This window comes from Rhamphochromis longiceps, linkage group LG11 (assembly GCF_057381845.1).
Source record: "Rhamphochromis longiceps isolate RC_006_pf linkage group LG11, R_longiceps_female_GT1.1, whole genome shotgun sequence".
NCBI lineage: Eukaryota > Metazoa > Chordata > Actinopteri > Cichliformes > Cichlidae > Rhamphochromis > Rhamphochromis longiceps.
In genome coordinates, this window is record NC_140567.1 from 23,855,752 (window position 1) to 23,880,514 (window position 24,763).

Here is a 24,763-nt window from a genome sequence, read left to right on the forward strand (position 1 = left end):
TGTTTTTTTCAGATTTTAGTGGCAAATCACAGCGTACCCATCTTCTGCTGGCTGCTTTTTACAGGGTAGTGTGCCATGTCACAAAGTATAGATAATCTCAAACTGGCTTCATGAACACAACAATGACTTCACTGTACTCAAATGGCATCGGCAGTCATCAGATCTCAATCCAGTAGAGCACCTTTGGGATGTGGTGGAACAGCAGATTCACATTATGGACGTCCAGCTGACAAATCTGCAGCAACTGTGTGATGCTATCATGTCTAGATGAACCAAAATCTGTGAAGAATGTTTCCAGCACCTTGTTGAATCCATGCCATGAAGAATTAAAGCAGTTTTGAAGGCAAAAGGCAGTCCAACCCACTGCTAGGAAGGTGTACCTAATAAAGTGGCTGTATAAAACATAAACAATTAAGAAGTGTTTCTTTTTCAGATTGGGATTTGATAACTGCATTTTTCTGTGTAAAACCAACCACAACAGTCAGTAAATTGTAAGTTTTAAATTATCATATTCAAGAAAAGGAAATTAGAAAATACAAACTCGAAACTTGCCTTTAAATTTAACTCGAGCACAGAAAATAAATCAACGACTGCTTCCTATCACTGCCACTAACCAGCATTTTGCTTTACTTTGAATAGATTTACTTGGATGGATTATCCGCACACAGAGTATCACTTGAGATCCGACTTGGACTTGACCTCTGTGACTCAGCCTTGGAGTCATACATGATCTCTGAGGATTTAGGACTGAAGGTTTGGTGACTCAGGTCCAGCTCTGCGCAGTACAACCTCTACCTGTGTGGGATGAATGACTGGTGAAGTGTCTCTCTTCTGCCTCCCACTCTAGCTCTGCTGCTGCTGCCTGCTGCTCATGGATCCCCAACCCTAATCCTGTACCTCTCCGCAGAGGGCAGGCACGCTCACTTCCAAGGTTAAGCTTGTGAATGTGGGGACACTTAAATCTCTGCCGCTCTTGAGAGGAACTAAATGAATATCCGCCTTCATGAGGGCGGATTACATTCCCACTGATACACCTGCTAACTTTCTGTCTCTCACATGTGTTTCCCCTCCCCTCTCATTAGAGTCCAAGAGGTTTTCAACAGCACTTCAGCCTCTGAGGGCGTCAGAGAGGGAATTATTTTTCACATCTACAAGCTAAGAGGCATTAAAGTATTGGATTTGCACTTGTTATTATTATTTGCACTGTGTTTAAATAGCCCCTGCAGAATCTCACAAAGCAACATTAATGTTTCAGCAAATGGATGAGTGTCTGACTGTAAATATTTCAGCTTTTTCGCACCTGTGCTGGCATTTTAAATGAGAGGGAGGTGTGAGGCTGGAGGCTGTGGATGGAAACGTGCTTCTAAGCACATTTACACAATTACATAGTGAAGCAGAGCAGGTTTCTGGTTGGAGGCTCTCAGTTCAGCACACTCGGGCCTGCCGGTGGTGAAGTGACCACTAGATGGCGACGACGCTCTAAAAAACAGGTGAGTACAGCGGGGTAGAAAACGAGCATCCCTGCGAGATAATCGCATATGACTAGTATGAATATGTTTCAGTATGTTTCATAGAGTGACAGGTGAGCACAGGACAGCCAGGAGTCTGTGAAGTGAAGAGAAGCTCACAGTGTGGAGTCAGGAGTGTAGCAGAGGTTAATAAAGGCAGACCAGCCTGGATTACCAGCCGTGAATAGAGGCGGGGGGATAAACAGGACTTGTAATTGCTGCTTGGCTCTGAAATAGACTCAGAGGGAAGTCTTCCTGCTGGAAACAAACCAGCCTAACAGGCTATTTTCGAAGGCAACTTTGATTATTTGAATCCTCATTATTATATAAAACACAGTAACAGCAGTCAGCCTACATAGATGGATTGAAAGGCCGTTCTTTCTTATGCTTTAATGTTATCTCCAATATTAAAACAACTTGTCTATATTACTGGCTTTCAGACTCACGCTGCCTTGTCAGACTGCTTTCTCTGAATGTTTCTAGATTTGGTGGTGTACCCAAGGAATTTTTGCACCTCAGTAAAACTCATTTTCAAATGAATTTCTATTAAATCTACCAGGCTGGCATAGAGAGTTTGTAAAGGTTTGTACACCCAAAACATATGGTCAGGTTGTAAAATACCGCACTGTAACCACACCAAAACATTAAAATGTATCAATAAAAACATCCGGTAATCTCACCTGACAGGTTTTTTTTATGAACACTTTAAATTTTCATTTTTCCCCCTTCTCTTCTCTTTTTTTTTCTTTTTTTTTTTTTTTTTTAAATAAAACACTAAAATTCAGAAACTGGGCTTCACGTACTGTAATAAATTTAAAAATAATAGAAAAGTAGAATAAGAATAGAAATTTTTTTTAAGCAGCAGCTTTTTAAAACGCCTTTTGGGAGGTCCCGATCCTGCGCTTCTGAACTACTGTGCAGCCCTAGGTGGGGAATAAGGTGCATTTATGTAGCGCGTAACGTGTTATTCTGGTAGCACAACCGCAGCACAAGCACAGATTTAAGGTTGGAGGAGAGGAGGGGGGGGGGGGGGGGGGGGGGTATGGGTGGGCTCGCAGAGTTCACCACAAAAATATATATAGACTTCCTCCACCTTCACTACGAAACCCACCGACACACACTCCGGGAGCTACAGCAGACAAGGACAAGACTGAAGCTTTGAAAGAGCGAGGTGATTCCCATAACCACTTCAAACACCAGGCGCAGGTTTATACGTAAGTCTTGAAAGTTCAGTAGGGAAATGAGGCTGCTCTTTAGCGTCTGTGGCTGTGTCACACACACAAACACACACATACACACACACAAAGAAAAAAATATACCCCACTGCTCTTTCTCTGGAAAAAAAAAATCATAAATGAGTTGCTGTGTTTTGCACTTTAGCAGATTATAGCGTATACTTCCTTTTTTCTCCTCTCTCTTAACTGATTCACCGATTCACCAAAAGTCATTTTTAAAAAAGTCCCTTTAACAGTTGCCCTTTGTAGACACCACATTGGATGTGACACATCCTCTATACGAGTTTCATTTATCATATTCGTTTCCGTTTAACTTGAATCATCGATCAGCATCTGCCCTTGCCTTTAATTGGAGTTGGTACCCTTTCTCTTGGCTGACTTCCACTGCTCCATCCCCTTGGTCACCTCTACTTGACTTCTCGGGAATATTGCTGAGTCACGAGGAGGGCGAAGGGGGCGATGTTTCGACTCAAAATACCCGTGCCTGTGACAAGTAACCTGCGCAAATGGGCAGATATCCTTCAATCCGCTTTCAGCGCCCACTTTGCTCTGCTCACCTTTGCGCGGTGATGCCCAGAGGAGAGAGGGGGAGGAGCGGGGTCTCCAATCCTGCCCACCTTTCTCCTCCCTCCGCCGCTGACAGCTCGACAGACACCGCTGCTGGCCTATCGCGCCAGAGCCGGACCCCTCTCTTGTCCTTTCTCTCCCTCCCCCTGTGCCCTGCCCACCCCGGCGGTCTCCTCTCCAGCCCTGCCAGAGCCAATCCGCGACTGGGTGTAAGTAGGGCAAGCCGCTTCCTGGTTCTCAGAAAGGAGGAGCTGGGAGTCGGAGTGGGCCAGCGCAGGCAGAAGACAGGGGGACAGAGCAGCCCAGAAAGCCGGCGGTCTGCAGAGAGAAGAGGAGAAGGGAGCTGCGAGGGAGGGGGAAAAAACGCCGACGCACAATTTGGCGAGTAAGAAAACCTCGCAGGTGTCGAGCTGAGGACGACAGGAGCGGTGAACCCCCCGCCTCCTGGCGAAGAAGAGGCGAGAGCTGGGAGCATAAAAAAAGAAATATACGAAGTAGAAGAAGTCGGCAGGGTGGGACGAAGTAATCCAGGAAGTGTGGAGGCCGGTCAGGTGGGAGGCGACGAGCCAGGACAGGTGACACACCGGCACTCAGGTAACTATTCACCTGTCTGCCCTCGAAATGTCAGCAAACTAGAGCAATCCTGTAAAGTAAATGTTGTTTTTAGGGGGCATGGTTTGTTTTGTTTTTTCTGCCGTGACAGCATCGGCTTGCCTCGGGCGCTTTCGTCCCTCCTCCCTCCTTCCCGGTTTCTGATCGGGGTCACGGGAGGACTGAACACGTCACGGCTACTCAGTAACTCCCGTCGACATTTATTAAAAGCGTTTCGGTTTACTTTTAGAAGCGCACAGAGCCACACATGCTCTCACAGTTCTTCTGTTTTTGTGGTGGGCGAAGCAGGTGCTGCAGCCGCTGTTTGTTACGTGCGTCTGCGCGCGGCGGCGGCCAGGTGAGCGACACGGAGCAGGGTCGGCGGGTACATTTCTGGAGACTGGGCTGCTAATTATAGCCGAGAACACCGGCTGACATCCAAAACCTATAACCTGTTCTCACGCACATCACCTGCCTCCCTGCGCCACTCACGGGCACGCGGTGCAGTGGATCTGCTGGATTTAGTCTCTTGCGCCTAAACGAGCCACCCTCAGTGGTCTGTTAATCATCATTATCATCATCATCATCATCATCATCCCTACGGCGCACCCAGTGTTTTATTTTAATCCTGTCACAATCCTGTGTTACAAAGGCTGTAATGTTAGGTTAAGGCTTCAGCCTGCATCATGGGTGGGGAGGGTTGTTATATCAGTGGGCTTCTGTATGTGTGTGTGTGTGTGTCGTTGAAGAGGTAACCGTGTTGCTGACTTGCCCCTCTGACAGACCGGCCTAACAAGCTCAACTGGCTTGGGTTTGGTTTCCCTGTGCTGTGAGCAGCTTGGTTGGTTAAATCTTTAGGCGCCCTTGCAGGCAGTTAAAGCCCCGTGAAGCTCCCAGGCTCAGGTGTTACTGAAGGCTTCTTTATTTTCTTCCTTCTGTCTCACCTCTGTGTCTCTGAGGGGTGAGAGTGGGTGGCTGTGAAACCAGGGAAGGAAGGTAGCAAAAAGACAAGAAGGAGACCATAAAACAGCCTTTGTACTTTCTGTTTTCTTTTAGTGTGTGTGTGCGTGTGTGCGCGCGTGCGTGCGTGCGTTCTCTGTGAGCCGGTTACCATCATCATGTGATGGGGCATTTCTAACACTTACACTGGGTTGGCACCACACATGGAAGAGCCATCAGGGTTTTGAAATAATTTCTTAAAGCCAGCTCTGTTTGCCCTAACTTTGTCTGCAACATAATTAGACATCTGTGTTTTACCACCACCACCCTTGTTCCTGGTGTCCTAACATGACCTCCATCTTGGCCTGCTGTCTGCATGCCTGCTTTTTGTAGCCTTGGATATTTCATCATTATGTTTAGTCTTAATTTGCAGAAACATGAATACTTACTGTCCTTCAGTTAGAGAGCTGGGGACATTAAAAAAAAGAAGCCCTCATTACTTGTACATGGTATGTTGCTAATCATGTTCATCTAAAAGGTGTGTGTGTGTGTGTAGGGGTGTGTATTTGTGTGTGGGCTTTCCCAACCCTACTTACAGTTGGAGAACTTCTTTTCCGAAGAAGTCAAAGTAGGAAGCAGTTGGTTTCTGTCGGTGTATTTTTCTTTTTCTGTTCTTCTACAAGAACTCCCCACTCCACTCCAAATTACATCTGGTGCATCATATGATAACTTGTGGGTGTGCAAGTGTGTGTGCGTGTGCGCGCTTATCCATATGCAGCATAGCTAACCCAACATATCTGACAAAACAAAAACGAAACGGGCGTCGTTTAGTTAGTCAGCACCTTGTGTTTTTCTTTATCAGTTGATCACATCTCCTCTCTTTGTTCGTGCACCCTTTAGTTAAAGGTAACAATCAAATTAAAGCTCCAGGCATTGTGTTCTTTGACATTATTGGGCAAAAATCAATAACAGCCTCTCTCACACTGTAATTCAAGTGCTCTGAGAGAGAGTGCTACACTCCTGCACCTCCTCGGGACTTCGTTTTCAGGCTTTAGACAATCTAAACTATGACAGGAAACCAGTCACAGGTATTTTATAAACCAGATCAAAAGAGTAGCACAGAGCAGTATTAAAAAAAGTGAAACTTAGACACCGCTTTGGTTTAAAGAAGAAGTTAAAATTGTGTGTGAAGCCAACAATCACTGTACACTCATTTTTCTAGTCCATAACAACTGTTCGTTTGGAGGAAGGGGTGTATAGCAGAGAGAGAGGACAGCTGGTTTGTGTGTTTTCTTTCTTTTTTCTTTTTTTACTGCATCTTTCAATTTGATAATTCAAGCATTAAAATCTTTTTCTTTTTCAGGTGTATGACATCTGCAAACCTCTGAGCAAAAAACCAAAGAGTAAGGGGTCGTGCAAAGGAGAAAGAACAGAAAGCAAGAACCCATCTTCTCCTGGGTTTATGGACTGGAGGTAGGAATCTCGCACCTTTTTATAATATGACTTACACTGTAAACACGTGTACACTCAAGAAGAGACTAGCACTTATGTGGCAACTGGAGACCACAAAATGTCAATAGATTTCAGGCGGGTGAAATAATCAGTAGCAGCACAAAGTGGGCAGGTACAGAATTATCCTAATCTCAGCTTTAAGGTGAGCAATTGAAGCAATTACCAATAGGTGTGAAAAATACTGTTGACTGGCATGTGGCACATAACCTACTCAAGCAGGGTACGGAAAGTCCAGCAGCAGCTGTCGGCTGCAGAGCGACGGCAGACGAGCAAAACTGAGGCTTTTGTCTGCATATCACTCACTCGCTCCGTCTTCCCGACACTTAAGCTGTCAGGCAGCCGTGCGTTACCGTGTAATGGGAAAACGATTATCTTGAAATGTTGTTGTGTCATCCAAGCATATTTGAAAGCCAAGGTCTTAACACCTGTTTCGAATGGCCGCCCTCAGCAATGGAGAAGAAATTGTGCGTCAAGGAGTAGACGGAAATGAACAGTACAAGTGGAGATAACACTTGCAGGACATAAAAGTTGTGTGTGTGGTGTTGAGTCACAAATGCAATTGTGTGAAGAGTGTGAAAGGAGCTTGCGTCAGTGCCTATAAGGTCACCTCAGGAACTGATTTTCCTGTAACTTCAGGATGCACGTCTCTCCTAATGTTATTCAAAAGTTGTGACTACACGGTGTCACCCTGCTAGACTTTTAAAAAAAAAAACCATCTTGATGGCATGTGGTAGTTATATTAATTAGCTCCCCTGCAAGCTCATAGATGAATTAGACAGCGACATTAAATCGACACGGTTTAGCAGTGTTTCTTATCCTGTAGCTTGCTAAAAAGTAATAATGTAATTCTGAACAAATTATATGCTATTACACAGAATTATTTAATAAATATATATTTATTTAAAATGTATTTTGCTATTTAATCTCCACCAAAATGTCATATTATCGGTGCCGCTTATTCAGAGCTCCATTTGCACTCATTTACCACGCTGAGTAATACATACATGACTAATTTGTGCGATATCAGCCAAACATATGAGCTTTACTAAATCAAACGTGTGTGTGTGTGTGTGTGAGGGGTATCCTCTGGAAACACTGGTCTTGGTGGGCTGGGAGCAGCATCGTGAAAGCATCCGTGTCCTTGGAATAAATATGAGCTGAATAAAGTGGTCAAACAGTTAAATATTTTATAGGCAACCTGGAAGTTAACTCCACTGTGGTTTGTCGGCTGCAGATGCTCTACTGGCTTTTAAAGATGGCTCAGGAATAATGCCAAAAATAAACCCTCATGTTTTTAAACCAGGCTGATGATATTTATAAGTTTTTGTTGTTGGGAAATAAGCACAAAGGAGCTTTAAGGACATCATAACAGTAATGTTAGACATAATCACATAGCGGAGGACGCAGTCTTCGAGGATTAGCGGCTCCTTCAGCTTCAGGCAACAATATGCTGGCTAATTTAAAAACATGCAATTAAAATGGAACGAGAGACATGAATCTCATTCATTCTTTTTTTTTTTTTTTTTTCTAAAGCTAAATGATTATTCCAGTTGCGATCGTGAAATTGAGATTAGCAAACAAACCATGTAATGAATGGATATTTTTGATATGCCTTCTGACAGCATAAGGTCAGATCCACCTACTGAGAAAGCTGAGCTCTAGAATAAAGATCTCATGACCGGATTACTGATGCTGATTATTATTTAAATGAAGATGTTAGAGTTTCCTGTCAATGTCAGCAAGATGCCACAAACCTACCAACATTTGTGCTGTATGAAGTGCAGTTCCAGCCACGCTCGGTGCATATTTACCTGTGTTTCAACGTAATCCAGATAACGCTGGTGTTTAAATCCCACTGAATTTTACCTTTAAAACAGCTGCAGTTCTGTCAACTTTCCCTTCCTCTTAACTGTCATAGGAAGTAAAATGTATATTAATAAAATGCATGATGTATTGTTTACATGTTATATGTTTAGCTATAAAGAGAACACTCCTCTTTGAAGGAAGCTGGAGCATGAAAATGCCTATATGTTATGTAAAGTTATCTGGACTGAAGGTTAATTTTAATTAGGTTTGAATTTGTTTATGACTTTATCGTGTGACTGTGTGTGTGTGTGTGTGTGTGTGTGTGTGTGTGTGTGTGTGTGTGTGTGTGTGTGTGTGTGTGTGTGGTGGGCAAGTTGGTGTGACAATTCATGTGACCACTGCTTTGCTAGAGTATGACTGGTGACTACCATGTGTCCGTGAAAGGGTGGGTATAAAGGGAAGTGACATTGAGTGGTCTGTCAGGCGAGGAAGAGAGTCACAGACCTACACACACACACATGCACACACTCTGATACATGCATGCACACAGTTCTGGGAAATGCTTTAATTAGGGCATGTGAGCCCATATAAATTCCCCCTATTCAGACATGGGTCTTTCAGTTTCATATGAACCGACTGAGTGGGAGGAAGGTGGGGGGGGAGAGAGAGAGAGAACGGGGGATGGAGGATGGAGTTGAAAGAAGTCGAGGTTTCTTTTTTAGCCCCAGATATCTGAAGGTGTCTCACCCTCTTTCTTGTGTCTCCTTTGTTCTCATCCAGCATCACTCCGACACCTTCAGTAGTGCCCTGCACTCTGACTTGTGTGTGTGTGTGTGTGTGTGTGTGTGTGTGTGTGTGTGTGTGTGTGTGTGTGTGTGAGAAAGATGACAATGTCTTCATCCAGCTCTTTATTGTCAATATATCATTAAATAAATCCAATACTGTAACTGCGCTAATCAGATCTGTACCCGGACGTTTCCTCTATTTAAACATACATGGTTTTAGACAAGTTGCGCATTTTCACCATATATGGCGGTTGTTTCTCCACTTTAAAGCTGTAATGACACAGGGGTGACTGCATGGTGTCCGTAATCCAGTCTGCAGCGACTACAGTTGAGTCTTGCCCCCACTCGATCTGTGTCAATAGAGGAAGTTATGTATCTGCCATTTCCTCTTTTCAGTCATGAGTTTCTGTAGCATTTGACAGCCCTCCCTTGCTCTCGACCACCAGCTTCACAGCCCACGCCACCCTAGTGTTAACCAAGGAGCAGGTGGCCATGACTCTTCTTCTTCTTCTTCTTGTAACGAGTTAAAGAGAAAAGGGGGGGCCTGAGGGAAAAAAACAAAAGCTACAGACTGAAGGAGTGATCGTGATTCAGCTCTTCTAGTAACAGTGCAATTGTTTCTGTACACATTGAGCGGGCGGTTATCATAAATAGGTACAATGAGACAACACTTCAGGGAAAGTGAGAATAAACACCCAAACATGTGCAGGCAAAGGGAGTCATTGCAGCTGAAACTGACCCCTTTCATGTGCGCTGCTCAGAGGGGAACTCCAGCTGCAAATGGAGGCGTTCATTCCAAAAGGCTGCACATCATCATCCCTTCTGGAAAAAATCTAATCACTTTAGTTTTTGTAGTTTTTGTTTTAAAATGTGAATTGCATTGTTTTTACTTTAAATGCGATTTAAAATAGAAGTATTTGTGGACCACAAAGTTTTGCTGAGATGTTCGTCCATCATTCAGGCTGCATTGGCTTCACTAACTGATCATTTGATCAGCAGTTAAAGTTCTCGTTTTCTCTCTTTTTTTTCTTCTTCTTCTTCTTGCCTGGTTTCTGATACCACAGCAGTGGGTGTTGCAGTTGTACACCAGTCAGCTAAACAGTAAAGCCCTCCCTGATGCTGGGCTGAAGTTCTGATAATATTTCAGGGATTGTAGTTACAGTAAATACAAGCGGCCTCCTCCTCTTCCCATACAGTTGAGCCAATTTGTCAGGAAAGTGACACATTGTTTGGTCATATCCTCTGGTCGTCTTTCTTTCTTTTCATTTCTACCAGTCTGGCAGCGTTCACCTGTTTTGTTTTGTTTTTACACATTTTTTTAGTCTAATCTTCCCCTGAGCCGTTTCTCGATCATTTCTCGTGTGTTTGTCTTTCATTTATCTCTCCATCTGTTCTAGTGGTCGACCATTTTTTTTATAGAGCACAGGAAGAGGAAATTGATCAGGATCAGTTAGTTTTTGCAACATTTCTCTCTGTGAGGATGTGTGTGTGTGTGTGTGTGTGTGTGTGTTCAGCCCTTTTGCAACATCTTCCTCTGAAGTGGGAGTTCATTTGTGCAGGACAACAGAAGCTGTTAAGACCCTCCCACTGTTTTGACAACTTTAATGTAATGGACCCACAATTACACACATGCCTGTAACAATATTGAGTGCTAATCTAGGTTTTTCAGTCGATTCAAGAACCCCCCTTAAAAGAGAGGGAGAGCAGCATTTCACTTAAAAGTACCGCAAGAATATGTTGCTGAATACTTTCACGTAACTTTTTGCCCCATCTACTGATTGCCATCTCCAAAACCACCTCACCTGCTCCACCTACCACTGCTGTTACTACATTCTCGAGCACCCACAGGAACACACACCAAAATTTATTTTAAAAATGTTTTTAAAAAAATTTTTTGGCTCAGGTCTACAGTAATTTCTGCAGCACAGGTGGTGATGGGGTCGTGTTTGACTGCATTGGGTTGATCACATGGTTAAACCTCCCCAGCAATCTTATGAATATAATTTTATATCCTGCACGGCAAGGCTGAAAGCTTCAGTCGGACATTATATTATAAGCGGCTCCATGAGGAGTATCGAGCAGGACAAGTTAGTTTTCATTTAGCTCGAGGAGAGAACTGGAGATGTCGAGTATAACGTGCAGGGAGACTGACGGGAATTTAGATGTTAAATGTGTGATTTAACATCTAAAAGAACTCATAACGATATTTTTATTGTACCGCTACAAAACTGTGAATTGTTTTTTGTCTTTTCTTTTTCTTTTTTTCTGGCCAATTAATTACCCTAAAAAATACAACACAGAGCGAATGTCTAACTCTAAAAATACTACTTTTTTAAATTACTCTTCTTATTATCACGATATATTACAACACATGTACAAGCATGTTATTTCTATAATTTTCACAGTACATATATTGTATATGTACTTGCGTTTCAAAGCCATGACCAGTTATTGAAACTGATTTACATTGTAAGTTCTTATATTATAAACCTGTTGACAGACATCCTCTTATACACCTGTGTGTACAGAACATAAAAAAATTAGGAAAATGATTATAGATGTATTTTAAATATGTGTGTGTATCATTGTAGTATATTGCATATGTGTTAAAAAAAGTGTATTTAAATATTTTATTGTATTGTTTCTGGATTCAAATTTTTGCCACTTTTTCTTTTTTTTAGTTTAAAATTTACGCAGCTGGGGGACTTTAATCTATTTGCAAATAAAACATATTTATTTTATAATGCAGGTTGTTTTTTTAGCCCCGATTACGTTGCAGTATCGCACTAGCGTCGATTGAAAGTATGACTGAAAAGTGACTTCCTAGTTGCTAATGAACTCTTCTACTGTACCTAATTTAAATATTCTCTCAGGTAATGTAAAAAATTAACACAACATATATATATATATATATATATATATATATATATATACACACTTTTTTTTTGTTAAACTCTTCATGTGATTTCTCATCTAAAACTAACTGTGAAGATGTCGGGTTGATTTCTGACCACAGTTACTGCACCGGGTGCAGTACGCCTACACAGTTCATTTGCTCTACCTGATTGGCATGTTTTAACACTCCTGCTAACTGATACATTTCTGTATGTCTGACGTTTAGTTTTTTTGTTTTTTTTGTTTTTTTTTCTTGTTTTCACATGCAATCGCATGTCGTCGTTCTCTCAGTGGAAACATTCCTCAACTTCATCAGCTCAATTCGACTAATCAGATATAAGAAATCACACACACACTCAATAAGATAACATTTCCTGCTTTTGCCTATTAATTGATGCAGGGTGCGGCATTTAATTCGCCCACACACACCTTGATGTTTCAGCGTACACGCACAGCTGTGGAGTTCTGGGGCTAGAAACTGCTGACCAGATAAGGAGCTAAAAGAGGGGGAGAGCAGAGTGTGAAACCACTCTGTCAGCATGCCTACTTTCTCTCTCACACATCTGTGCATTTTCTCCATCTTAGGGTGAAACTCCCTTTTGGTGATGCTAATGATAGAGGTGGCTGCTACCCTCAGACATCTGCACACACACGCAAACGCATACACCTGCAAGGACTCGGCGACTTCCTGTGGCTGCGTGCATGTGTTCACCTCTTGCTCTATCGCTCTGTTTACCTCCCAGTCTTCATGTCATGGCTCCTCTCCCTTCTCTTTTTCTGTCTCCCCCCCCCTCCTCCCCCTCCACCTTCCTCCCCTCCACCTTCCTCCCCTCCACCCCTTGTAACTTAACTCTCTCGACTCTTGTTTCATGTCTCTTCGCTAACACAGATTGTTCGAGGCTGGGACTAGATTTTCCTGTCTTAACCTCCTCTCTGCTTTATCTTTCAGAGTATCTCAACACCCACTCCCCATTCACTCACTCACTCGCTCTCATGTGTTTCTCCTCCCCCATACCCTCCTTACACTTGTTTGATTTCTAAGAACATGTGTGTTTTTAGAAAACATACCTCCCTCATGTTCCTTTTTTAACTTTTGTTGCCTCTTCTCAAATCTCAGACCGTTTTCCTTCCAACCTCAGATTGATTTCTCCTTTCCGTCTCCTTCTTTAACTGGGGCAAACAAACAGAAGAATTTGACTTAAGGCTGATTTTGGGCAAAGAAAATAAGCACAAAAATCTTTTTGTTGTTGTTTTTGTTTTTTACAGAAATAAATTGAAACTGCTTTAGAAAATGATTCAGAATGAAAAACATGTAAAGTTCAACTTAAAGTAGTTTAAACCAATCTTTAAACTAATCATAACTAAATCGTATCTTCCAATGTTCTGTGTTCCTTAAATCTTACTACACTTTGTTCACTTTTATAGTTTTATTACACATTTAAAAAATGTTTGAAAGTCTTAGCGGCATCCCCTCATTTCCTTCTCCTCCAGATGTCAAATAGATGCTTCCACAAAATTACATTAAACTATACAAATAGAATAGCTAGCATGAATCCTGTTTCCTAAGTTACAACAAAATAAAACCATGACTTTCTAGCAGTTATTGCTCAAAAGCCAACCATTTTGTCCCTTGCACACTGTAATGTCATTCGTTAAAGGTTTTCAGTATAGAGCCTTTGGATGCATAACTCTCATGTGGTAAAGGGAAACATAAAAGCCTTTTATTCCCATAGATGTCAGGTTAGAAGCTGGTGGATATTACACAATGTATATGTGCACCCAAATGTCTTGCCCCATGTGCTGATAAGCTGATAATCCTCCAGCAGATTCACACCGGCGTTCAGGTCTGGCATGCAAACCGGCTGCTGTTGTAGCTCGCAGTGGAGTGTTGTGGTGTGGGAGGGCGAGGGGATAAGGGCCTTCGCTCTGCCAACCAAATGAATAATGTAATGTGTTCTTGGAACTAAGACCACAGCGTGCGCATGCGTCACACTTTATACACACACACACACACACACACACACACACACACACACACACACACACACACACACACACACACACACACACACACACACACACACATCATAACGCCCCAGTTACAGTAAGGACAGAGGAGGGCATGGTTGCAGGGGCACTCTTAAATAAAAAAAGAACAAACTTTGCTGAGTAACATCAACTCAGAGGACTTCTCTTTTTTCTTTCTCTCTTTTTTTTTTTTTTTCTAAATTCCTCTTCAGTTATTGCAGGTTGCAATCGTTGTAATTATCATGATGGTGTCTCAAGTCTTGTCTTTGACAAATTCAAATGGCGATTCAAATTCACCCCCCTCGCTGCGTCTGTTTTTATATCTCCTGGTGGGATGCAAATGTTCAGTCCGGAGGGAACTGCTGGGACACACAGCAGGTGGAGTTTGTGTTTTATCTCCCAGCAGGGACGAGCTGCTTTACTAGAAGACCTGCCCGTGTTCGTTTAGTTTTGCTTTTTATGCCGTTTTAGACACAGTTGTCACTCCAAATGGTTTTGCGCCCCTGTAATGCCTTTGAGAGCGCTTAGCCTGGCTGAAAGCAGCGGTTCTGGTTTGGCAGACATTATGTGTGTATACTCTCATCTCTTCTCATCCCCCCCACGTTTCCTCCTCCCCCTACTCTTTCTCAGCGAAGGTGTACCAGTACCACATTCAAGTCATTACCCCCAAAAAAGTAAGGTGTAAAGAAAAAAAAAAGGTTGAAATCTTTCTAAACCCTTTAAATCAGTCTGTCAAACAGAGGAGAGACTTGGTGTGAGCCGGACGAGGTGTGTGGAGGAGAAACGGTATGAATTTGAATCTTATTTTTCATGTGTTTGGCTGCTTTGTTGTTGTTTTGTTGTTTTTGTGGCAGAGGTTGTTTAGCATCATGATTTGTTTTGTTGTGGTTTGGATTAACTTTGCGCTAAATACGGGGTTTTATATGAATGAAAACACTTGTACACGTGTTTGTTTCTTAGTCACTGTGTGTCTCTGTAGGAGGAATTTCATTTCATACAGAAACTCCGTCTGTAACGAGGACATTTTATAATAATTTATTCAGAGCCGCTGAAACGCATCTGTGTGCTCCCGTCGAGTCACTGAACAGCACAAACGTTTTGCACATAGCCACGTTCAAAACTGTTGCACAATTTTTCTTAAGCCTTCTTCCAATTTAGATTTACCTAACGACTTTGTAAAACTCTAAAATCGATCCATAAACTTGTCCGTCTGCTAGCGCGAGTACTGAGAAAGCCATCACAACACCACAAGTGCTCATATTAACCAACATGGACGGACACACACACACACACGAGCAGGCCACTCTGGAAAACATCTGACATCAGAATTCATAAAAGCTTTTCTCCTTCTCCCTCTCTCAGCCACAGTTTTCTGTGACTAGTATAAAGTCATATTTTCCCCCTTAGTGCTGGAGCCTGATATAATTGAGGTGGACTGGGAAAACTTACAGCCTTTAACGGAAAATAGGAGCCATAAAAATAATACCAACAGTTCTAGTTCCAGTTACCACACGCTCTCTGTGTGTGCAGTGGGATTTCAGCATATAGTCGATGGATAGTATAAGCTGCTTTTATGCTGAAGAGTAAATCTTTGTGAGCAGGTTTGGTCAATCCTGCAGCTGTCGTTTTCCTGGCCTCCACACAAACTGCTCTCTCTTTCTGTTGAGCTGGTGGACAGTAACTGTGGATTTAAGTTTCCATTTCCTCTTCAGTAAAAGCAAATCCACGGCAGATCCTCCACATTTCTTTGATTTCTTTCTTCTTCTTTTTAAAAAAAAATACATTTCGTATAACCTGCAGGTTTTTTGACCAGTGGCCTTGCAGTTAGATGGAGATCCAAAAAATGATTTGAAGTTGTGATCTGTATATTTAAATAAACAAATAGATCTTTGTTGTTAAAAGAGAGGAAGAGTGTGCACATAATGAAAGCAAGGGATGAGGAAACCGTCAAGTTGCAGAGGTGGTACATTCCTCCACCGTCGACAAAGAGTAGGAGGTGAGAACAAAAAAAACTAAGAAAGAGATGAGATACAATTGTTGGAAAGATAACATCTGTCGCATTAAATGTACAGAAAATCAACACAATCCAAAATTCCATGGGTTAAAAAACTTGACTTTTATCTACTTTGCATGCTCACTTTATTTGTGTGTTTTGGCGAGAGTAAGAGTGACGTTCAAAGACACGCCTAAAGGCAAACAGTCCTATCACTTATTTGACTTTTAAGGTAACAAGTCCTGTTTAACATGAATAAACTAAGAGTGACAGTTATTAAGAGTTAGGCTAATAGCTGAGCACTTGCTTGGAAGCTTTCAAGTGCATGACAATATGCGTTTGTGGTATCAGCCTGTGGGCTGGTTTAACATTAGTTACAATGTGTTGCAAGATTCAGCAACTTATGCAGACATGTCCTTCGTAAGCGACGAAAACAACCAGAAACAAAGTCACAAGGAACAAGAAGGGGGGGAGACACAAAGAGTGTGTAGTTTGTGGCTGTGCATGTCATAATGTGTCAGTATTAAGTGACTCACAGGCAGACAGAAAATTGATGGGAATCGTTGAAACTTCTATGCAATCTTATTATTTTCCGAATACGTCTGTGTTCTGAGGAATATGCCTAAAATAACAAGCTTGAACCACCAACCTCCCATGATGCTCTTTTTTTTTTTTTTTTTTTTTCTCTCTCTGTCTCTCTCTCTCTTTCTCTCTCCCCTGTGCCGGAAATTTAATGTGCACCGTTGTTTGCTCCTACCAAAACCCCTTTGTTTCTCGCTTTTCTGCAGGGCTTCAATTTCTGTTTTTTGAGTGACTTTTTGCTTGCTGAGAAGCATTTCCAAATATTACACTGTGTGCTCTGTGTTTTTTTTTTTTTTTTTTTTTAAATAAAGAATCTGATTTTAATGGCGTGATTACCAGTGATGGAGCTGTTTGAACACAATTTTCTGCTCCAGTATCCTATCTGCTTAGTTTCCACTTTTTTTCCTCTTCATTATCTGTTCTATGATGGCCTAAAACGTTTTTTTTTTTTTTTTTAAATGTTATTTTACAAATTCAGAATTGTCCGTAAAATTTCAGGAAACTGTGAAAAATGGATGTTGCAAAAGGGACATTTTTATCCTTCTTTGTCCAGCACATGCTCTAAAAGTCAAACTTATTCAGTTTGCAGGAATCTAAGATGAGGAAAAGCGGCTAACCCTCATTTGTAATAATCTGAAAATGTCTGATATTCCAAGTCTGAGAAATGTGAATTTTAAAAGAAAAAGTTAGGTGTCCAAATAAACAAAAAACAAAATTGAGAAGGCCGTCTGAACGTCTTCACTCTTCTATATCAGCAGTTAGCCCTACATGTCGTCCTTGATGCCTCAAGTTCAGCGAGATAATTCTTTGTACAAGTGCGTTGGCTTCAGAAATATTAGTAAATATTTGTAACAGAATCTTTGGTGGTATTTTCTGACAAGTACCCAGTGACGTTCAACACGCCTAAGTTTCAAAGGAAGAGCACTTTGCACCAGTTTGTCTCAGTGGTGCAATGTGATATGGTTTAACTCTCATATTGCACCTACCTCACTGTTTTAATATGACTCACAATGCCAATATGATTTTGGTTCTTACACGTTTTTTTTTGCGTTCTTTGATTTTACCAAAAAATACTTTTTTCTTCTATTTTTTTACATTTCACATGGTTTTGGTTGCGTGTGCTTATTTCCTTCCTGCGAAAGTAGTTGTACTAATGTGCATGGTCTGAAGCCGGATGGGTATTAATGCACAGCAACCGCAGCGATGCCATAACCTTAGCCGCGTTGCGATCCACGTACCTGTTGGCCTCGTACTTGTGAACAGGGGAGGGGACGGCAGGAAGATTATGTTTATCGGAAAGTGTTCGGAAAATGGGCCGTTGGGTTTTGGAGAGAGGGGGCGCGTAGGCGACTTTGGGGGGGGAGGGGTATCTCTCAATGTGTCTTCGTCACCCTGCACCCTCTTTTGGTACGACAGGAAGGAGAGTGAGTGACAGAATGTGCGAACGAGGTAGACATCCCCAAGGATGAACGCTTAACCCCGACTTCTGACAAAGAGATCAGACCTTTTAAGTTGTCTGCACATCTGAAGGAAGGAGGAAATAGGAAAAAAAAGAGTGGTTTTGAAAGAGAAAGACAGAGCGAGGAGGAAAGTGAAGGAGAAGACTTGCGAAGAACGAAAAGATGGAAGCCGTGAGACAGACGCTGCCTCGTCTCCAGCTGACGGTCCCCATGCCCATAAAGAAAGGGAAGGTAGGACTAACATTTACGACCTCTGGGTGGGTTCGTCCTCTCACCTTCGCACGAGAAAGAGACGGTTTGAGAAATCAAAAGGACCACAAAGTTTGCAGAAAGGTACCGGCAGGTTCTTGATAGGCATTTCATTAATTGCCTGTACTTTTATTTTATTTTCTCGTTGTTGAATGGGTGGGGTGCATTTCTGCGTGACTTAAATAGCCTGTCGTTAAGATCATCACATAACTGGTTAAATCTAACAATGGTGGGTGGGGGGAGCCACAGATTGGCACGCTATGTGTGCAAGTGCTCATGTGTACTGTGTGTGTGTGTGTGTGTGCCTGTGTGCTCTTGTGCATGCACGTGTGTGTTTAATAGGGTGTGTTTTGGAGCAGGTTAGTCAGGTGGATGTACTGTTGTTGAGCAGAGCCCTCTGGGCACTGTGTGAACACTGTTATTGGATGGCCAGGGGGCTGCCAGTTGCTATGGGAGGGAGACGAAGGGCAGGGAGGGGGAATCTGGAGCGTGAGTTGTTTGTGGAAAATCTGGTCTGCTCAGGTGTGTGAAGAGATATTGTCGACCAGGTACAGTGTGGACAGGGTGAGGTGCGAGCTTAGGGATCCAAAGAAGGGAGTTGTTGGGTCTTATTACTGTCACATCTCACAAAGGGAAATAAAGAAAGTCATTGTCCTTGCTTGACGTTCATTACGGGATTTTACGTTCAACCCACCGCTCATACTTCTTGTCGAAAAACTGGTTTCTAACATATCCTCACGCCACTTTTAAAAGACAAAATACAAAGACCGCGTTATGAGAGTCACCGATGGACCTGTTGCAACTCTAAAAATTTGTATTTGACGTCAGATTATTTTCGTCTTTATTAAAGCTTATAATTCTCTTACTGTTTTTTTTTTTTTGTTTTTTTTTTTTCCCTTCCTCATTCTTTCACTGGTACTCCCCCTTTCACCCACTCTAGCCTGTCACTTCCTCCCTTGCTTGGGTTTTTTCCTTCTCTCTCTCTTCCATCAGCCCCTCTCTACCTGGTATTTTATTTCAATCAGCTAATGTTATAAGGGTTTCACACGAATTAACCTACTGCCCTCTCGTTACGACGCCTACAGCACATTACATAACCTTGTGTCCTTTCCTCATCTTCACTGTCGTTTTTGTTTTATATTTCCACCGTGTCACACATGATTTTATTTTTCTGCTTCCTCTTGATTTTTGTATTTCATTTAGCTCTCATTCAGTTGCCTTCATTTGAACTTTTTCTCAAATGCCCAGACCTCTCGACATCCACCAAAAATCACCACCTCCTGATTTAGTAACCTGGATCAAAAGCACAGGGAGAGTGAGGCGAGGAGGATCATGAGGCAGAGTTGTTGTTGTTGTTGTTGTTGATCCCCGTTTAAACTGTACGTCAGGTGAAAGGGGAATCCTAGCCTCAGTGACACTTCGAGATTTATTTTTGGGAGATTTAAGTATGACTCTGTGAAGGATGGTCTCTTATTTTTAGAAACTACACAGCAGTAACCTGTCTTTCTTTAAAAAAATGAGCCTGTAATTTGCTCACCCCTCTGCTTCTGCACATAAATTGAATTACCTTTCTTTCATGTAGGTGGCAATGTCTCCAGGAGAGGACGGGCTGATTGGGATTCCCTTCCCGGAGCACAGCAATGAACTGTTGTCCCACCTCAATGACCAGAGGAGGACAGGGCTCCTGTGTGACCTCACCCTGACTTCCCGCGGGGCACGCTACCCGACGCACCGCTCGGTCATGGCTGCCGTCAGTCTGTACTTCCGCCGACTGTTTGGTACAGAAGAAGCGGGCGGCGAGGGCGGAGGAGGTTTCAGCGTTTGCCAGCTGGATTGTGTGGCACCAGACGCCTTGGACGCCCTGCTGGAGTTCGCCTACACTGCCACTCTGACGATCCCCAGCTCTGGGATGAGAGATGTGCTGCGAGGGGCTCAGCTTCTGGGCATCCAGTGTGTGGCTGACGCCTGCAGAGACATCCTGGGGGAGACGGCAGAGGCCGAGGGGGAGGCAGCAGAGGAGCAGAGAGTTCAGCACACAGCTACTGATAGAATGGTAGGGGGAGAGAGGGTAATAGAGAAGGCCTCCAGAAGAAAAACAGACAGAAAAAAGGTGAAAAAAATTGGGCCATATCACAACATCAACTCCTCACCTTTGAACCCGCCGCCTGCTTCTCCCATCTCGCATCCTTCACCTGCATCCGACAGCTTCCGCTCTCTGCCTTCTACTCAGCCTCCTAGCCCCGAACGCCACGAGCTTCGCCTCACGCCTGGCCAGAACGGAGATCCTAAAGAGATTAGAGAACCTGGCAGAGGGGCTACACTAAACGGAGGGCTCCCTTATTGGCTACAAGACCGCCCTCGTATAGCCCACCCACCTCCCATACCGCCCCTAAATGACAAGCTGTCAGGGGATGAAGAGATTGAGGGTTTGGGCGAAGATGGTATGCTGATGGGAAGCACCTCCATGCCTACCTCTGTAGCTGATCGTGGTGCAGCCCCCTTAGTAGTGGGAGGGGGGAGAAAGAGGAAGTCTCAGACCCCACAGCAATGTCCTGTCTGCCAGAAGATCATCCACGGAGCAGGAAAACTGCCACGACACATGAGGACGCACACTGGAGAGAAACCCTTCCAGTGCAGTGCTTGTGGAGTCCGCTTTACCCGGTACAGAAACTTCTTACTACGATAATCAGAATGTGCTCGGTTGTTGTTGGTTTTTTCATCTTTTTTTAACTCTTTCTACCTCTTCATGATTTTGTCTTCTGCTCTATTTTCATCAGCAATGATAAGTTGAAGATCCACATGAGGAAACACACAGGCGAGCGCCCGTACCCCTGCCCCCACTGCCCTGCTCGGTTTCTGCATTCCTATGACCTCAAAAACCACCTGTCCCTCCACAGTGGGGCGCGGCCCTTCGAGTGCCCGCTTTGCCACAAGGCGTTTGCCCGGGAGGACCACCTCCAGCGTCACCGCAAAGGTCACAGCTGCCTGGAGTTACGCACGCGTCGCCCCAGACGTGGGCCCGAGCTTGTGGAGGATGAGATCGGTGACGGAGGCAGGAGGGAGCAGTCCAACCATCTGGAGGCTATGTCTTTACAGCCCCACTCCTCTACGTTCATCCCCCGCACAATGCTGGAAGGGGGAAGTGGCTCCGGCGCCGGTCCTCTAATATTTCCAGGTGACATCGAGAGGGAGCACTCTCTCGCCCTTCAGGCTCTGGCCCAGTTTGGGTCTCAGAGGCTGGCCAGCTACCCCGAGCTTTTCCTACGAGGGCTGGACATGCGAGCAGGCAGGGAGGCGGAGGGAGAAGATGCAGGAAGAACCCGCTCGCCAGCTACACATCGCGACCGGTGGGCCGAGGAAATGGAAGAGGAAATGGGAGACGAGGAGGCAGAAGAAGAGGAATAGTGAAAACAGAACGTCTGTTTGACTGATCAAGTGTGTGTATGCGTGTGTGGTAAAACATCCACAATAAAAAAATAATAATAATAAGATCACTCAGGTGGCTGGACTAATTACCTGCTGCTCACCGATAGAGAGCGCTTAAGAAAACAAAGATTAAATGAAAAAATATAATAAAAGAAAAATTGCAAAACGGGTTTTCTGCGATATTTTAAATGTTTGTCTTCTGGTTGTTGGCATTTGATTGAATTTTTCTTTTAAAATGTATTTCTTGTTTGCCGTTTTTAATTTCATTTACTTTAGGTTGGAGCTCTTTCTTATGTCTTGATTTTATTTTTGGAAGCTGGTGTGTGTCAGTGTGTGTGTGTGCGCGTGTGGTTCCTGGGATGCTTTTTACTATGCAAACTAAAATCCAGGGCTGCGGCATGGAGTGATAGTTTAAGATGTATATTTTAGTTACAAAATATGTTGATTCAGGTGCACTTCAGGAGTCATATCAGCTGGATCACAACAATGAGTTTGTGTGCCCTGTCCTCTGGTGGTTATCAGTGGAAATGCAGTCTAAGTAATTAGACTTTTTCTGTGCATTGAAAGCAATAATCTTACCTTCTTTTTTTTTTTGTTGTTGTTAGTTGTTGAGTGAGCTTTGATTTGGTGCATAAACCAAAGATTTTAGGTTTTCTTAAGAGGAGATGAGAGAGGTGAACTGTAGCCAATGTTGGGTTTGAAGGCAAGAATCTTCCCAACTGTTTTGATAGCCATGAGAAAGAAACCTGCTTCTATATTTGAGTGTTTAAGAGCTGCAGAGCTCTGTGTTAAATGCCTGACCAAAAAGAGACAAAGTCTGGGTCAATGAGTTGATGCTGATAAATGGTAAAGACAATTCTCCCCCCCACTCCCGAGAAGCTGTGGACTAAAGTCTTCCAATGCACTCACTCGGGTTCTTTGATCGAAGACGACGTGCCCCCACGCCCTTTCTCTATTTATTTATTTATTGATATTTATTAAGGTTCTTCCGCTCAAACTCTTTTGTAAGACCAAATAGAGGGTTGGACACAGATCTGATCCGCTCCTCATCCAAGCTGCATTATGCTAAAAATCTTTCCTTGTGGTCTCCATACACCTCAAAGCCTTTTTACAGGCAGTGTCTTTGTTTTGGGTTTTTTTGTTGTTTTTTTTGGCCATTCATCCTCAAATGCATTCTTTGCACATTTAACCCCATCAGGTTCCATAACACAGGCACATTCCAGAGAGAAGGGAACAGCAGTATCAGGGGTTGAAACCCTCCCTCGTAAACGGACTTTTCAGCACGCTCTTCAGTTGTTAACTCAACATGTATGGTACTGTATCACATGTTGTTGCATGGCAGTTCTTACAGATCGGCCTAAAGGGGGCCGTTGTCTTTTCAGTTCATTCGTTTTTGACCAAAAGCTTTTTATCACCCTTTACCTGAAGCAGAACCTTCACGGGGTGTGATGCAACCATCAATTGCTTGAAGTGACAGCGTTTGTTTTTATTTTCACTTTCATTGAAATCTGCATTTTCAGAGCCCGCTGTATCAGCCACGCTGATCTGGCCTTGTGTGCACTGTCAGCTCTTTTCCTTGTAGTGAAACCTTTTCTCTGTTTCCAGTTTGTTTTGCACTAAGAGATTTTGGAGCTTCAAGCTTTTTTTCTTTTATTTTCCTTTAAAATCTTTTCCATTCACTCACTTACTACCATTTAAAAAATTGTGATTCAACTAGAGAATACTTCTTTAAAACCCACATGCTTCCTCCTGTATATTAGTACAGATATTGTCAAATATAATATATACATGTATATATATATTGGGATGAAGTTGCCTTAGGTTTTGGTTTGTTTTTTGTTTTTTTTGTGCTGCAACTATTCTCAGGAAATCTTGAGCAATGCACTAAGTGATTAAATAAAATATCGAATGGGAAGAAACTGGTGCTGCAGGGTGATTGACACTCTTCATACTTGTGTAATGCCAGTAGTTTCATATTTGCTTTTATATCAAGTTGTTTGATGTTTAAACCACGAATGAATGAATTAAAATGTAGGTGAATACGAGTAGTGACAGTAAACTACTGGCCTTACTAGAACCAGTCTTACTGGAATGGCAGTATGACGGTTGGTATTGGGCATGAAGGGTGTTGGTACTCCCAGTCGGAGCTTTGTGAATGAATGTGGTTTAACTGATGCCAGCTGTGAAGTGTGAGTTTCTATGTGAGCTGTTTTTTGTTTTCCTGGCTTCGGTGAAGGGACATGGGGTACAGTCTGAGCAGAGACCCCGCTATCAGGGATACATTTTTGTCTTTCGGTTTTTAGTGGACCTTCTCAGTGATATGAATTCATTTTCCCAAGATTTGTTTCAGTTATTGTAAAGAGAATAAATAAAGATATCTAAGCTTGGCGTTTCTGTGTTACTGTTATTTTGTTTTTTTTTACTTTTTTACTATTTTTTTTTCTTCCCATATCTGCCCCCATCTCACCCTATCCCCAGTATCCTCCTCCTATCACACCAACCTTCTGCATATCCTCCTTCACTACGTCCATGAATCTTCTCTAGGCCCTTTTTCTTTTCCTCCTGCCTGGCAGCTCCATATATCTAATGTCCTTCCTCTGCATATGTCCAAACCATCTCAGCCTTGCTTCTCTAATTTTGTCTCCAAACTGCTCAACCTGCGCTATCCCGTTGATATTCACATTTGTAATCTTGTCCATTCTGCTCAGTCCCCCCAAAAATCAGCATCTTCAACTTAGTAGCACTAAGGAGGCAGAGCTTGAGGAGTCTATCTACAAAACATACGTTGGAACAGATCTCACAACAATCTTGTAAACTTTGCCTTTCACTCTTGCTACTATCCTTCACCCCTCACACTCGTATCCACCCACTCCATCCTGCCAGCACTCTCTTCTTCACTCTCTTGTGCACTGCTTGCTTTTTGATGGCTAACCAGAGGTATATAAACTCATCCACCTTCACTACCTCTATTCCTCACATGTTCACCTTCCACCTCTCATTCACACGTGTATTCTATCTCGTTTGTACTGATTTTAATTCATCTTCTCTCCAGAGCATAACTCCACCTCTCTGGGATCTCCTACACCTGCTCCCTACTCTCCCTATAGTTTACAATGTCATCTGCAAACATCATAGTCCACAGAGACTCCTGCCTGACCTTATCAACCTGTCCATCACCACTGCAAAC

The 24,763-nt window shown here is 43.0% G+C and overlaps 1 protein-coding gene across 1 annotated transcript; it reads left to right on the forward strand.

The window, feature by feature from the left end:
* Positions 1–3,323: 3,323 nt before the first annotated feature.
* Positions 3,324–23,647, forward strand: zbtb7b (zinc finger and BTB domain containing 7B). The gene is made up of 4 exons (XM_085423080.1): positions 3,324–3,904; positions 6,204–6,313; positions 19,733–20,811; positions 20,928–23,647. Exons 3-4 carry the CDS (start codon positions 19,739–19,741, stop codon positions 21,553–21,555), a joined length of 1,701 nt encoding a protein of 566 aa, XP_085279206.1. The 5' UTR covers positions 3,324–3,904; positions 6,204–6,313; positions 19,733–19,738; the 3' UTR covers positions 21,556–23,647.
* Positions 23,648–24,763: the final 1,116 nt, after the last annotated feature.